We start from the raw sequence: 17,306 nt of genomic DNA, 5'->3' as shown, positions 1-17,306 counted from the left end.
ACTGTCCGGATCTGCCCGGCCCGGCACGGATGCAAAACTTTATGCAAACCGGCCGGGCAGAATGGCCGATTTTACCGGCCGGCACTCGGGCTCGGGAACGACCCGTTCGTCTGAATCCCGCCTTAGCAGATGCCTGTCCGTTTTAAACGGACAGGCAGTAATAGACTGCGATACAAAAGTATTGCAGTGTATTATAATAGCGATCGGATGATGGCATATTAAAGTCCCCTAGTAGGACTAGTAAAAAAAGTTTAATAAAGTTAATAAAAAAAAATGAAAACCCCACTTTTCCCCTTACAAACTGCTTTACTATTAAAAAAACAAATAAAAGTAAAAAAAAGTTATGCGTATTTGGTATCACCACGTCCGTACCGACCCAGACTATAAAGCTATTACATTATTTAACCCGCACGGTGAACGCCGTAAAGAATGAAATAAAAAACTATGGAAAAATTGCTGTTTTCTGTGAATCCTGACTTTAAAAAAATGTGATAAAAAGTGATCAAAAAGTCGAATCTACTCCAAAATGGTACCAATAAAAACTACAAGTCTTCCCGCAAAAAAAAAAGCCCTCATACAACTGCATCGGCGGAACAATAAGAAAGTTATGGCTCTTCAAATATGGAGACACAAAAACAAATAATCAAAAAATTTTGGAAAAAAAAAGCGTTTTTACAAAATGTATACAAATTTGGTATCATTGCAATCATAACAACCCGCTATTGTGTTATTTATACTACACGGTAAATGGCGTAGATTTAGGACGCGAAAAAGAGTGGCAACATTTTAGTTTTTTTTCTATTAGCCCCCCCCCCCCAAAAAGTTTATAAAAGTTAATCAATAAATAATATGTACCTCAAAATGGTGCTATTAAAAAATACAACTTGTCCCGCAAAAAACAAGACCTCTTAAAGCTATGTCGACGCAAAAATAAAAAAGTTAGAGCTCTGTCTTGGAATGCAATGATGGAAAAACTTAAAAAATACCTTGGTCATTAAGGTTTAAAATAGGCTGGTCATTAAGGGGTTAAAGTCCACACTTGGCTTTATTGCAGTCCAAAAACAAACAAGTGGTTATCCAGCATACAAGACTTGCAGCATATAAACCAAACAAACACCTTGCTCGTCCGTCCGGGCAATAACTAAACAGCAGGTTTCCTCACCTATGATAAGCCAGGAATATAGTGTTCCTTGGATCAGGTTTTCCACACTTTTCCCTGGCTCTGACACTGGACAACATTCACTGCAGCCCTAAACAGCCCAGTTAGAACAACTGTACTGATTTGGGCTAGGAGAAACCCTGTACTGGAGCGGGAAGGAAATGGCAAGTCCTTCTACCAATCCTACCTGCCATTCCAAAGAAGCCCAGGCACAGAAAAAAGACAACAAAAAACCTCACCAAACTAAGTTTTGCTGAGAAACCCAACTTTCCTGGATTCCTCATCTCACCTATCTTAACCAGACAGGTGAGAAAAACACCTCCTCCAGTACTTTCCCAGCCACAGGTCTTTACTATGATCACCTTAAACCTAAAGTCTATCATGTCTTCACTTGCTCTGCAGTTAAAGAGGCTCTGTCCCCAGATTATAAAATCCCTATCTCCTATTGAATGTGATCGGCGCTGCAATGTAGATAACAGTAAAGTTTTTTTTTGTTTTTTTTAAAACGATCATTTTTGCCCAAGTTATGAGCAATTTTAGATTTATGCAAATTAGCTTTTCAATGGACAACTGGGCGTGTTTTCTCATTTTACCAACTGGGCGTGTATTGTGTTTTTACCAACTGGGCGTGTTTACTGGTTTTACCAACTGGGCGTTGTGAATAGAAGTATATGACGATAACCAATCATACACTTCTCATCGTTCCCACCCAGCTTCTTTCACTGCACAGACACACAGCGTGTTCTCGCGAGATCACGCTGTGACGTAATTTCCTCCCACAGGTCCTTCCCCTTCGCGTCGGACGAGAGAAAACACATCGGCTCCAGGCGTCCGAAAGGGTACAGTTGAATCTGCAGCAGCATCACCGTGTGCAGGTAAGCATAGTGAACTCCCTAGAGACAAGCATATTACCCTCTCGGACGCCTGGAGCCGATGTATCTTCTCTCGTCCGACGCGATGGTGAAGGACCTGTGGGTGACGTCATGCTGGGTGTCTGTGCAGTGAAAGAAGCTGGGTGGGAACGATGAGAACAGTGGCGGATTAAGTAGACCATAGGCCCTGGGCTGTTACCCATAGTTGAGCCCCCCTTCTCCACCGCCGCCCTGTAACTATTGGTAACACTTCCTTTTTGTCCAGACATTAACAAATGGGTGTTACTACTCCCCTTGTCAAAAGGCTGTGTCCCCACATACTGACAGTCTCCAACCATCACTGACAGTATCGCGCCGTGTAGGGACACATTCTCCTGACAAGGGGAATAGTAACACTTATTTGTCTATTAGTCCTGGACTGCACAAAGACTTTGTGAAATACAAGGATTTCCTATAATAAACATGTCAGTAGAGATGACAGATTGTCTATAAATCTAGTGACTCACAGGTGACGAGGTAGTTTTTTTCCTCTTCTCCATCCAGTCCAGACTTCATGACGACTTTTCCCGGCTATGACCCATTTCTGCAGAATTTGCCACTCAGATGTCTTTTGCTCCTCACTTTTCCAACATTTCCACACCTATAAACAAAGATAATATTATCATGGTGCCACACACTGTGCCCCTAAATATAATAGCACAAAACACTGCGCCCCTGAATAAAATAGTACAAACACTGTGCCCCTAAATATTATAGCACCATAGACTGCGCCCCTGAATATAATTGTGTCAAACACTGTAGATAGCACCACACACAGCCCCCTGTAAATAGCGCTACACAGTCCTCCCCCTCTGTAAATAGCGTCACATAGCCCTCCCCCTCTTGTATATAGTGCTACACAGCAATCCCCCTTAGATATAGTGATACACAGCGCTCCCTTCTATATAGTGCTATACAACAATCCCCCCTTGTATATTGTGCTACACAGCGTCTCCCCCCTTGGACCTGCAGCTTTTGTAATTGCTCAGTATAATGTCCCCCGTAGCTGTCCCCATAGTATATTGCCACCCATAGCTGCCCCCACAGTATAATGCCCTTCATAGCTGCGACACAGTATAATGCCCTTCATAGCTGTGACACATTATAATATCCCCATAGCTGCGACACAGTATAATGCCTCCATAGCTGTGACACAGTATAATATCCCTATAGCTGCGACACAGTATAATGCCTCCATAGCTGCGACACAGTATAATGCCTCCATAGCTGCAACACAGTATAATGCCCCCATAGCTGCGACACAGTATAATGCCTCCACAGCTGCAACACAGTATAATGCCCCCATAGCTGCGACACAGTATAATGCCCCCATAGCTGCGACACAGTATAATGCCTCCATAGCTGCTACACAGTATAATGCCCCCATAGCTGCGACACAGTATAATGCCTCCATAGCTGCGACACAGTATAATGCCTCCATAGCTGCAACACAGTATAATGTCCCCATAGCTGTGACACAGTATAATGCCCCCATAGCTGTGACACAGTATAATGCCCCCATAGCTGCAACACAGTATAAAGCCCCCATAGCTGTGACACAGTATAATGCCTCCATAGATGTGACACAATATAATGCCCCATAAAGGTGACACAGTATAATGCCCCATAGCTGACACAGTATAATGCCCCCATAGATGTGACACAGTAAAATGCCCCATAGAGGTGACACAGTATAATGCCCCATAGAGGTGACACAGTATAATGCCCCATAGCTGACACAATATAATGCCCCATAGCTGACACAGTATAATGCCCCATAGCTGACACAGTATAATGCCCCATAGGTGCGACACAGTATAATGCCCCATAGCTGACACAGTATAATGCCCCATAGCTGACACAGTATAATGCCCCATAGCTGACACAGTATAATGCCCCATAGCTGACACAGTATAATGCCCCATAGCTGACACAGCATAATGCCCCATAGCTGACACAGTATAATGCCCCATAGCTGACACAGTATAATGCCCCATAGCTGACACAGTATAATGCCCCATAGAGGTGACACAGTATAATGCCCCATAGAGGTGACACAGTATAATGCCCCATAGCTGACACAGCATAATGCCCCATAGCCGACACAGTATAATGCCCCATAGCTGACACAGTATAATGCCCCATAGCTGACACAGTATAATGCCCCATAGCCGACACAGTATAATGCCCCAGAGCTGACACAGCATAATGCCCCATAGCTGACACAGCATAATGCCCCATAGCTGACACAGCATAATGCCCCATAGCTGACACAGTATAATGCCCCCATAGCTGACACAGCATAATGCCCCATATGTACGTACCTAATAAAAAAGAAAACATAATTACTTACCTATCCCGGTTCCCACGACGGTGGGGGATGCTTCTCCTCCTCCTCTGCACTGTGCTGTGAGTAACTCCGTGCAGACAGGCGCGATGACGTCACTACATCGCGCCTGCCTGCACCGAGCCGCTCACGGCAGAGTGAATGCTGGGGCGAGGCTCCAGCATTCAACCCAACTGAATCTGCATCCTGCGGACGCAGATTCAGTTGGAAGCGGGCAGCGCGGCAACGCTGCATAGTTTTTTAAGTTTGTGTGCGGTTCGGGCCGCGATGGGCCCCCTGGCAGCCTCAGGCCCCAATGGGCCCCCTGGCAGCCTCGGGCCCCGGGCGACCGCCCGAACCGCCCATATTATAATCCGCCATTGGATGAGAAGTGTATGATCCTGATTGGTCGTGTCATACACTTCTATTCACAACGCCCAGTTGGTAAAACGAGAAAACACGCCCAGTTGTCCATTGAAAAGCTAATTTGCCTAAATCTAAAATTGCTCATAACTTGGGCAAAAATGATTGTTTTAAAAAAAACAAAAAACTTTACTGTTATCTACATTGCAGCGCCGATCACATTCAATAGGAGATAGTGATTTTATAATCTGGTGACAGAGCCTCTTTAAGGAGGTTGCTGTGCTGTGGCTGACACGTGTGATTCCCGACCATGAATTACGGAATCAGTGTGGCTCGCTTCCGTAAGTCCCATAGAACTGAATGGTAGTTACGGAAACAGCGTAGCTCGCATGCTACGCTTCTTCCGTAACTACCATTCACTACTATGGGAGCTATGGAAACAGTAATTGATGATCGGAAATCACATGCTTCAGCCACAACACAGAGCAGTAGAACGGATTTATGGGGTCCCGTTCTAGAGATAGGTGCAGGTCCCAGAGGTGGGACCTGCATCTATCTGACATTTATGACATATCCTGTGGACATTTCATAAATGTCTCTGATGGTAAAAACCCTTTAAAGAGGCTCTGTCACCAGATTTTGCAACCCCTATCTGCTATTGCAGCAGATAGGCGCTGCAATGTAGATTACAGTAACGTTTTTATTTTTAAAAAACGAGCATTTTTGGCCAAGTTATGACCATTTTTGTATTTATGCAAATGAGGCTTGCAAAAGTACAACTGGGCATGTTGAAAAGTAAAAGTACAACTGGGCGTGTATTATGTGCGTACATCGGGCGTTTTTACTTCTTTTACTAGCTGGGCGTTCTGACGAGAAGTATCATCCACTTCTCTTCAGAACGCCCAGCTTCTGGCAGATCACGCTGTGACGTCACTTCCCCAGGTCCTGCATCGTGTCAGACGAGCGAGGACACATCGGCACCAGAGGCTACAGTTGATTCTGCAGCAGCATCAGCGTTTGCAGGTAAGTAGCTACATCGACTTACCTGCAAACGCCGATGCTGCTGCAGAATCATCTGTAGCCTCTGGTGCCGATGTGTCCTCGCTCGTCCGACACGATGCAGGACCTGTGAGTGACGTCACAGCGTGATCTCTCGAGAACACGGCTGTGTCTGCACTGCCAGAAGCTGGGCGTTCTGAAGAGAAGTGGATGATACTTCTCGTCAGAACGCCCAGCTAGTAAAAGAAGTAAAAACGCCCCGATGTACACACATAATACACGCCCAGTTGTACTTTTACTTTTCAACACGCCCAGTTGTACTTTTGCAAGCCTCATTTGCATAAATACAAAAATGGTCATAACTTGGCCACAAATGCTCGTTTTTAAAAAATAAAAACGTTACTGTAATCTACATTGCAGCGCCTATCTGCTGCAATAGCAGATAGGGGTTGCAAAATCTGGTGACAGAGCCTCTTTAAGCACTACTTTAGCATATATATCTCCAGTTCTCATAAATTTCAGATACATATACCTACAGCACTTTTTAACAGATGGAATTTTGTAAATTGTGTATTAATTGCTAGGAGATTTGTAAAATGGTTGTTATTTGCTTAGGTTATGCAAGCCTGAAAATCTGATAAGATAACACTGGCATCAGATAATGATATGGTGCTGCCAGGCGATAGGAATTAGGCCTCATTTACACGAGCGTAATATACACGCATGCGACGCGCGTGCTTTTCACGCGTGTCGTACGCACCTATATTACTCTATGGGGCAGTTTAGACGATGCGTGAATTTTGCGCAGCGTGAGTGCGTTGCGTAAAACTCACGACATGTTCTATAATCGTGCGTTTTTCACGCAACACGCACCCATTGAAGTCAATGGGTGCGTGAAAGCAACGCATGGCACACGGACGCTACTGCGTTGCATGCGCGAAAATCACGCAAGAGCTGTCAAAAGGATGAATGTAAACAGAAAAGCACCACGTGCTTTTCTGTTTACAAACATCCAAACGGAGTGTCAAATTAGAGATGAGCGCACCGAACTTCACCGGGTTCGGCCGAACTCGTTTTGACCGAACCCGGCAAAAAATGTTCGGGTACGCGACGTCAGGAGACAGTCACTGCCCACGGTGCTGAAAGACTTAAACCGTTTCAGCACCATGGACAGTGACTTTCGATCACAATATACATATACGTGTAAAAAAAAACAGAAGTTCGGACTTACCGATAAGTCCCGGCTCCTTCCTCCAGTCCGACCTCCCGGGATGACAGTTCAGTCCAAGTGACAGCTCCAGCCAATCACAGGCCAAGCACAGGCTGCAGCCAATCACCGGCTGCAGCGGTCTCATGGACTGCCGTGTCATCCTGGGAGGTGGGGCCGGACGACAAGAGAGGGACGCGTCACCAAGGCAACGGCCGGGAGACCGGACTGGAGGAAGCAGGCAGTTCCTGGTAAGTTTGAACGTCTTTCTTTATTCACAGGTTGGTGTATATTGTGATCGGCATTCACTGTCGAGGGTGCTGAAAGAGTTACTGCCGATCAGTTAGCTCTTTCAGCACCTTGGACAGTGACGGGCGTCGACTAGCCTCATCTCTATGATGGCGGCTGCGCGAAAATCACGCAGCCGCGCATCATACACGGATGACACACGGAGCTGTCAAGTGCCTTTTGCGCACGCAAAACGCAGCGTTTTTTGCGCGCGCAAAACGCACACGCTCGTGTAAATCAGGCCTTAGACTGATTCTTGATTCAGTCAAGCACCCAAGAAGAAGATTTCTATAATCTATTCCAACATGTGTGTGATGATTTATCAAAATCAGTCATAAATCTGTCTTTATTGGACACCTGGGGTGATTTGTTTGTGTGCTGCACAATATGCTGCATAATATTGAGCGATGACAGAGTACGTGACCAACAACTCATTAAAACATTCTTAATTTTTAACTTGTGGAAATTGTAAGAGCCAATAACTAATCCACGCTTCTCTACTGATAACACTACACTGATTTATGACGGTTGCGTGTTAAAGAGAACCTGTAAGGTAGTTTTTGCTGCCCTCGCTGACAGGTTCTCTTTAAGGCCTCATGCACACGGCCGTGCCTTTAATCACGGCCCGCGATTGCGGGCATAGCTGGCCGCGGACCGCAGCCCTGCACTTTCGGCCCGTTCTCCCATACAAAGTATGGGAGCACGGCCCATAAAATGCAAAAGATGGGACATAATCTATCTTCTGCGGTACAGTTCTATGGCACGGACACCTATCCATAGCGATACAGAAAGGTGTCCGCGGCCAATAGAACTGAATGGGAGATTTTTTACGATCATGTGCATGGGGCCCCAAGGTTCTATTTTACAAATTGAACCTATAAATTTTTACTTTATCACCTGTACAGAAGCAGCATATTTCGCAGATACAGATGTTGTCATCATTTATATCAGTCCCTGTCCACAATATAATTTCCCTTTCTCACACACACTAGGGAAGTCAATTATGTATTTTGCAGTGTAGGAGGAAACCCACACAAACACGGGGAAAACATACAAACTCCAAGTTGCGCCTGGTTCTATTCACAGACTCGAGTGCTGCATGGAAACATTGCTGACCACCGTGCCACTGTGCTGCCTACAACATATTTTTCTTCATTGTGAAATGCCAATGTCTGTTACATAAATAAGTCTCGAATTGAAGAGAAGGGGAAGCCTGTAGACAGTGGCGTAACTATAGGGGTCACAGCGGTCGCAATTGCGACCGGGCCCCGAAGCCAGGGGGCTCCCGCACCACATCAATGCAAAGTTACTATAGTAACCACATCAATGCAAAGTTACTATGGTAACTGGGGCTTATGTAATAAACTACACGAGCCCCCGTTACTATAGTAACTGGCAGTACTTACCTGCCTTCTTCAGGAGTGCAGTTGAGGTTGTGAAGTCACAACGTTGTGCGCAGCGCATGACGTCACAACGCTATGCGCTGCTCACAACATCCCGACCATGGATGGAGTCAGGACCTCTGCTTGGCTGAAGAGAAGGGTAAGTTTAATATCACCCTGTTAATATCAGCTGTTTTGAAGGGCTGGTGCAGCGCTCGTACGAGCACTACTTCCCCTTCATTCCGGTTACTTTCTCACACTGTGAATCGCCGACACGGATGTGTCAGCGATTCACAGTGTGAGCAGGTAAGGGAAATTAAGGGGAAGCAGCGTTTGTAAGAGCGCTGCACCCCCTTCAAAACAGATGATTGGCACTGGTCCCGGGAGTCGGACCCCGACCCATCAGCTATTGATGGCCTATCCTGAGGATAGGCCATCAAGTTTAGGGACTGGACAACCCCTTTAAGACTACCATGTGGTAGGCATAGATACCGGGCACCAGCAGACAGTAATCTTATACTGTATAAGATTACTGTCTGCTGGACCCTATATCCAAACATACCTTGTGGTAGGCTTAGATACAGGGGCCAACAAACAGTATCACACATGCACGTGGGCCCTGTATCTAAGCATACCATATGTGTTAGGCTGTGTCCACATCAGTTTTGCCCTTCCGATGAGGGGTTCCGTCAGAGGTTTCCGTCAGGTTAACCCCTCAACGGAAAGGCAAACTGAAAGCTCAGCTTCCGTTTCCTTGACCATTGATCTCCATGGTGACGGAAACGTTGCCTAAGGTTTCCGTTTGTCACCGTTGTGACAGGGTTCCGTTGTTCTTGACACAACCAATAGCGCAGTCGACTGATGCTAACAGGTGATGATGTGAACAGGCCCTTACTAATCTTGTTTTTGTGTTTGTATTTTTTTAGAGGTTCGAATCTTGGACTACGTCGGATTCGACGACTGGGTTGTGTGGGTTTTTTTTATTCCAATAATCCTATTTTTTTTACATCTGTATTTTTTAAAACTTTATTACTATGGGCTTTTTAATAGCTGGTGGCTGATTGACAGCATCCCCTACATAGACAAGGCTTAGTGTTAGCCTGCTGATGCCAGATACAACATAGCAGCAGCAGGCTAGCATTACCGGGGTGCGAAGGGCCACTGTTTTTGGGCTTTTCCAGCCTAATAATACCAGCCTGCAGCCACCCCAGTGCCCCTCCATCACTACAGATGGTCGGGTACTGGATCGTACCCGGCTCTTCCCGGTACCCCTCGTGGCGGTGGGTACCGGGGTTATAATGGTGGTTAGTGTTAGCCTCTTCATGTCTAACATTAAGCCTCGCCTAAGTAATGGACGTTGTCAATCAGCCAGCGGCCATTACTAAGGTGGTAGTAATAAAGTTCCGAAAAATACAGACATAGAATTTTTTTTTTTATTGAAATTATAAATCCGACACACAACCCTCGTTATCCATTTTATTGAGAATAAAAAAGCTGTCATCGAAGTAGTACTCAAATCCAACGTTGTCCAACGACTGAACCTGTAAAAAACACAAACACAAAAATAATTAGTAACACATAAAAAAGCAAAACAATACTTATACTTACCTTCCCTGGGTCCAGCGCTAGAGCCGCAATGTCAGCGAGCTGGGTCCTATATCTAATCCTATCATGTGTGATACTGTTTGCTGAGCCACTGTATCTAATCCTATCATGTGTGATACTGTCTGCTGAGCCACTGTATCTAATCCTATCATGTGTGATACTGTCTGCTAAGCCACTGTATCTAATCCTATCATGTGTGATACTGTCTGCTGAGCCACTGTATCTAATCCTATCATGTGTGATACTGTCTGCTAGGCCTTATACCTAATCCTACCATGTGTGATACTGTCTGCTGGGCCTTATATCTAATCCTATCATGTCTGATACTGTCTGCTGGCCTTATATCTAATCCTATCATGTGTGATACTGTCTGCTGGGCCTTATATCTAATCCTATCATGTGTGATACTGTCTGCTAGGCCTTATATCTAATCCTATCATGTGTGATACTGTCTGCTGGGCCTTATATCTAATCCTATCATGTGTGATACTGTCTGCTGAGCCACTGTATCCAATTCACTTATATGTGATAAAGTCTGCTAAGCCACTGTATCTAATCCTATCCATAGCTATAGGGTCGTGGTGCTTTAGATATGCTGTCTCCTATATACACATATACATACACGCACACACATTTTTTTGGGGGGGGGGGATATATGTATTGGGGCTATTTCCCCTGATGTTTCAAGACCCTAGTGACGCCCCTGGCTTCTAGTGTTGCATCGCTGGGTCACTTAGGATATCCAGCGATACATCTGAAAGCTGCGGGCCGTCTGCCATGAGAAGTTTTTTGGGGGGGCCCAAAGAAGAACCTTTGCATCGGGGCTCATGAACCTTTAGCTCTACGCCCCTACCTGTAGAGGTTAAAGGGGTCATCCAGGCATGAACAACTGATGACCTATCCACAGAATAGATCATCAGTATATGATCGGCGGGGGTCTGACAACCGAACCCCCACACCAATCAGCTGCTCTGGCTGCCTCCGGGCCCCAGATGTAATGCAGGTTATGAAGTATTCGGAGCCGGAAGCAGATGGCTCCATACACTGCATAGCGGCCGTGCTGGAGTACTGCAGCTCGGCCACTATTATGTGACCGGAGCATGGTCATCCGCTGCCCGGAGGCAGTCGAAGCAGGTTTCTGGCATGGTTGTCCTGTGCCCGGAGGCAGTCAAAGCAGGTATTGGTGCCTGGACAACCGCTTTAAGCCTCTTGTACATTTTTGATGTCATGATATGGTACTTACATCACCATATTCCAATAGCATGGGTACAACCCCATTTTTTATAATTATGGCACTTATTCAAATGCTGTATTTTTTGTGCCACCCATATAGTTTGACACCTGAACCCTAAATATGTTTTTGCCAATATCATTGTGTTTTAATATCAAAACAGCTTTGTAAAATGTAGAGACTTCCTTCTCCATAAAAATAACGTCTTCACTTTCCATTTTACAGAACGTCACTGTTATTAATAAGAATTAGATAAAACAGAATTGATAAGAACTAAGAATCATGGTAAAAGAGTGAATATGATACATACTATGTAGCAGTTTGAGTGGCTTGTAGTGGGCAAATATTTATTCAAGTCTGCAATGACATTTTCTTCCATAGGGCCATTTGTCTGTAAGATGGTTCCATTTATTCAAACCACAGCAGTGGTGGCCAGCACATTAACCATGACGTGTATCGCAGTGGAGAGGTACCAAGGCATTGTCCACCCACTGAAGATGAAGAGGCAGTACACCAACAGGAGGGCTTACAAGATGCTTGGTAACCAAGAATGAGAATTTGACTTTGTATAATATGATGGGGTGGCACTGGTGCTTACTAATGAAAATGTTAAAGTGAGCCTGTGATCATTTTTATTTTATATTAGCTACAATGGTGCGATGTTTCATTTTTTTCAGAACCAGTATACTTGGGGCATGTACATTGAGTCCTGTCCTTTTGGATACATGGCCTAGTTCACAAAGAGTATTTTGCAGACAGAAAAAATCTGCCTCCTCCAGGAATTATTCACAGCGATTTTCTGCCTCCCATTCATTTCAATGGGAGGTCAGAGGCGGAACCGTGGCAAGAAAGGACATGCTAAAAGACACCTGGGAGAAAAAAGGCCTCCGCCTCCAATTGAGATCAATGGGTGGCTATTTCGGATGTGTTTTGGCGCTGATTCCAACGTCAAATCAGCGCCAAAAAAACTCTATGGAAATTAGACCTTAAGGGGTAGTTGACACAGAGTTTTTTTGCAGGCAGAAAGGAATTTTGAGGCAGAGTTTGAACTGACAGTGTTGTTTTAATGCTTATTTTTCCGTGTTTTTCACAGCGTCCTTTGCCAGCGGCCATTGAATCTAATGCAAGGACAGTGGACAATGAACACTCAGAAACGAGCGCCACAGGGTTTTTCTGCCTCCCATTGATTTTAGTGGGAGGTCAGAGGCCATAAGCTGGCCGAGAAAAAACGCCTCTGCCTCCCATTGAAATCAATGGGGGTCGATTTGGGCAGTTTTTTGGCGCTGGTTTATGTGTCAAAATTAGCGCCAAAAAACTCTGTGTGAACTGGCCCTAACACTAGAAACAGGTTATATAGAAACATAACTCCTACTCAGCTTCTTCTCTTTTGCACTTCTAGTCAGTACAGACAGTGAAAATACACAGGATAGAGAAAGCCACCAGCAAACCTTTTAGATCAAAGCCAATGTGGATTAGCTTAGCCTACAAAGATCCATGTCGATTAGCTGATATTACAGCGAGATGCTGTAGATAGTCATACATTTCCTCTGTAGAATCACATGGCACCCATTCAAATTAATGAGTTACCATATTATGCAAGATCGTACAGAGTCACCACAAAACGGGAGTTCAAACTACACTAATAGATAGAAAGACAGCACCAAAAGCCACAAATGTGCTCACCCAATATTTCATCCTGAGACCTGTAGTTTCTCAATGGAGTGCAATTGGAAGGGGGGCTTGTAGGCAGACAAGGAATTCAATATTTCGAAAAAAGGAGATATTCCTCAGCACAAGAGCTGAGAAGTCATAGTGTGGTTCCCCTGCTCAGAATTCACATCTATTAGTGTATTTAGAAAAAAAGTGGATATTCCTCAGCACATCCACAATGTGTAGTATAACAAGAGCATTATTTGGTCATTTTTTAAAAGTCCATAGAGGACACAGGTAAGGTGTGTTACCCCTAAAAGTAGCCGTAACACGCCTTACCTGTGTCTTCTATGGACTTTTAAAAAATGACCAAATAAAGCTCTTTTTATACTACACATTGTGGATGTGCTGAGGAATGTTCCCTTTTTTTCTAAATAAACTAATAGATGTGAGTTCTGAGCAGGGGAACCACTCTATGACTTCCCAAGGATAACTCCCTTTAACGCCTTGCCGACATAGGGTTACATCAAAGCCGGCAAGGGGAAGTATGGAGCAGGCTTACAGACTCCATCCTTAGCAGGTTTCAGCTGTATGTTACAGCTGACACTTTACTTCAATGGCCGGGATTCGACATCTAATCTATTAGAATGAAGGGGGTGGCCTCCTTCAACAGCCCATCGCCCTGCCCTCCGACGTGTTTGCGGAGTGCTGGGGGTTGTCATGGCAATCTCAATGAAGGCCCAAAGGTCTGACATCCTACTGCTCCAGTACTTAATAAGAGCCGGTAAAAAATACAATATGCTGCAATACATAAGTATTGCAGTACATTGTGCAAGCAATCCAATGATTCCTTCCAAGTCCCCTAGAGGTACTAAAAAAAAAAATGAAATAATCAGTACATTTTATTTATTTTTTTTAAATATATTTTCCCAATTTTTCACCAATAGTAATCTAGAACAAAATAAATTAAGATAATTGGTATCGCCGCATCTATAAAAGTCAGAACTATCACAATATAACATTATTTAACCTGCATGGTGAACGACCTGAAAGAACAATTTTTTAATGCCAAAATTGCTGTTTTTGGTCAGAATTGAGCCCTCACACTGGTCAATCGATGGAAAAACAAAAAAGTAATAGAACATAAGACTATGACAACACAAAACAAATTATTTTAATTAGTTTTTCCTTTGTAAAAGTAGTAAAACATAAACAAATATAAATTTGGTATTGCCGTAATCATATCGACCCCCAGAATAAGGTTAACATGTCATTACTACTTCATGATGAACGCAATAAAAACTAAACCCCAACAGCCATGGCGGAAACAGTTTTTCTTTCCAAATTCCACACCACAAAGATTTTTTTCCCATCTTTTCAATACATTATATGATACAATAAATGCTTCCGTGAAAAACGAAAACTTGTCCCGCAAAATACAAGCCCTCATACGGCTATATTGACGGAAAAATAAAAAAGTTATGGCATTTGGAAGGTGGGGAGAAAAAGAAGAAAATGAAAAAACTGAAAATGTTTGCAGCAGCAAGGGGTTAAAGAGGTTCTGTCACCAGATTTTGCAACCCCTATCTGCTATTGCAGCAGATAGGTGCTGCAATGTAGATTACAGTAACGTTTTTATTTTTAAAAAACGAGCATTTTTGGCCAAGTTATGACCATTTTTGTAGTTATGCAAATGAGGCTTGCAAAAGTCCAAGTGGGTGTGTTTAAAAGTAAAAGTCCAAGTGGGCGTGTATTATGTGCGTACATCGGGCGTTTTTACTACTTTTACTAGCTGGCCGTTCTGACGAGAAGTATCATCCACTTCTCTTCAGAACGCCCAGCTTCTGCCAGATCACGCTGTGACGTCACTCACAGGTCCTGCATCGTGTCAGACGAGCGAGGACACATCGGCACCAGAGGCTACAGTTGATTCTGCAGCAGCATCAGCGTTTGCAGGTAAGTAGCTACATCGACTTACCTGCTAACGCCGATGCTGCTGCAGAATCAACTGAAGCCTCTGGTGCCGATGTGTCCTCGCTCGTCTGACACGATGCAGGACCTGTGAGTGACGTCACAGCGTGATCAGGCAGAAGCTGGGCGTTCTGAAGAGAAGTGGATGATACTTCTCGTCAGAACGCCCAGCTAGTAAAAGTAGTAAAAACGCCCCGATGTACGCACATAATACACGCCCACTTGGACTTTTACTTTTAAACACACCCACTTGGACTTTTGCAAGCCTCATTTGCATAACTACAAAAATGGTCATAACTTGGCCAAAAATGCTTGTTTTTTAAAAATAAAAACGTTACTGTAATCTACATTGCAGCGCCAATCTGCTGCAATAGCAGATAGGGGTTGCAAAATCTGGTGACAGAGCCTCTTTAAGGTATTGTGTGAAGGTTTAAGAGGAGAGATTAGCTGTTTGCCAGATTTCATGAGCGAGATAAACTCTTCTTTGCAAAAATAAAAAGGTTTATCCATGGCACGTTTTAAATTCTGTAAATTACAAAGTTTTCTCGTTCCTGTTTTTAATGGGTATTGAAAAGACAGGGAAGGTGACAGGTGCCCCTTTATACCCCTTTAATAAAAGTGTGACAAGTCAATGTAATGGAAGGAGCACACTCAGTGGGACTCAGGTTAACATCCTGTAGGATCAATCTATTGGCACAGTTCACTGAAGGATATTTGGTGCCCTTTATGCTTCGTTCGCATCTACGTCGGGGTTTCGTTCATGGGTTCCGTCAGATCTTTCCATCAGGGGAACCCATGAACAGAAACCAAACGGAAACCATAGCTTTCTGTTTGCATTACCATTGATTTCGATTGTAATGCTTCCGTTGCCAATGGTTTCCGTTTGTCTCAGTTCCGTAAGGTTTCCGTTTTTTTCGGTGGAATTAATAGCGTAGTCGACTACTTTTGCCATGACCATAAATGAGTATACTAGGTTATAATCCGTCATCCCTGCAGTCCTCTCTGAGCTACTGCTTCTATAGATCATTCTCCTTTTTCTCTTTTAGGATGTGTATGGACTATCGCTATTGTTGTAGGTTCTCCAATGCTGCATGTACAGACATTAGAGGTAAGCAACTCATTTATTAAGGCAAACGTTCTTTTAATGTTACATTGTTAAAAACTATTTGGGGGATAAGTAGATCTAATTGGTTGGGCAGCTCAAAGGATTATGATGTCATCATGCTTCACATATTATACTCTTTCTAATTGAGTCTGTACATGTTTGTCTTGCAGGTGAAATATGACTTGCTCTACAACTTGTACCATGTATGTTGCCTTGAGTCATGGAGTGACGCTGCCCTGCGCAGGGCTTATGCCATATTTATCCTGGTGGCCCTGTTCTTAGTACCCCTTGCTGCCATGCTTCTTCTGTATTCTCGTATTGGGTACGAGCTATGGATTAAAAAGCGCATTGGAGACTGTTCTGTGCTGAATACTTTGAGCCGTAATGAGATGGCAAAAATCACCAGGTATAATTGGATCATGTGCTGCAGTCCTATTATAATAGAGTCTTGATTGCTAGAGAAAACTTGATTATTCATATCATTTACTATTCTTACAATTGTTCTTAGAGGATCTTGTGAAGTCTTCAAGATTGAAATGAACTTTCGCATCCGCAAACTAATTCATGCTTAATGACATTTCACTGCACCAGTTTACCCTTGAGATTATTCTTTTTGCACGCCCCATCTGTATAACGTCAGGTCTAGAGATAGAACATAACTGGTCTCATATAATGGCTGGTGTTACATAAGTCACATATTATAAAGGGCTATCCTAAACATTAGGAAAAATTAGAAAAAAAAGTGTCAGCATATGAGACTTAGTTACATGGTGTCACGAAGCGGGTAGTGGACTCACTAGGTCGTACCGCCGTAGCAGGGAGGCAGCTGGCCAAACAACAGGAAACCCCAGCAATACAATGTCCCGCACAAGGGTACCTGGATAGTCCAGACAGTGGCCGCAGCTCTGGCACTGATGGAGATGGGTGCATCAGATAACGCCAAATGTAGCGTATGACACAGGTGCCGCAGGTTGCGCCAGACGTGGCGGATTCCTCCGGACGTGGCAGATGACACAGGACATGGCGGATTCCTCCGGACGTGGCAGTTGACACAGGACATGGCGGATTCCTCCGGACGTGGCAGATGACACAGGACGTGGCACGATTCG

The 17,306-nt window shown here is 44.2% G+C and overlaps 1 protein-coding gene across 1 annotated transcript in view; it reads left to right on the top strand.

The window, feature by feature from the left end:
- The window catches only part of LOC142750500 (pyroglutamylated RF-amide peptide receptor-like), a 138,856-nt gene extending 122,087 nt beyond the window's left edge, over positions 1 to 16,769 (top strand). The window contains exons 2-5 of the mRNA XM_075859502.1: positions 11,853 to 12,011; positions 16,139 to 16,200; positions 16,368 to 16,603; positions 16,706 to 16,769. Of these exons, the coding sequence (XP_075715617.1) occupies positions 11,853 to 12,011; positions 16,139 to 16,200; positions 16,368 to 16,603; positions 16,706 to 16,769 (521 nt within the window). The remainder of the gene's footprint in view (positions 1 to 11,852; positions 12,012 to 16,138; positions 16,201 to 16,367; positions 16,604 to 16,705) is intronic.
- The last annotated feature ends 537 nt before the right edge of the window (positions 16,770 to 17,306 follow it).

This window comes from Rhinoderma darwinii, chromosome 3, assembly GCF_050947455.1.
Source record: "Rhinoderma darwinii isolate aRhiDar2 chromosome 3, aRhiDar2.hap1, whole genome shotgun sequence".
NCBI classification, from domain to species: Eukaryota; Metazoa; Chordata; class Amphibia; order Anura; family Rhinodermatidae; genus Rhinoderma; species Rhinoderma darwinii.
This window is presented reverse-complemented; position numbering and strand designations above follow the sequence as displayed.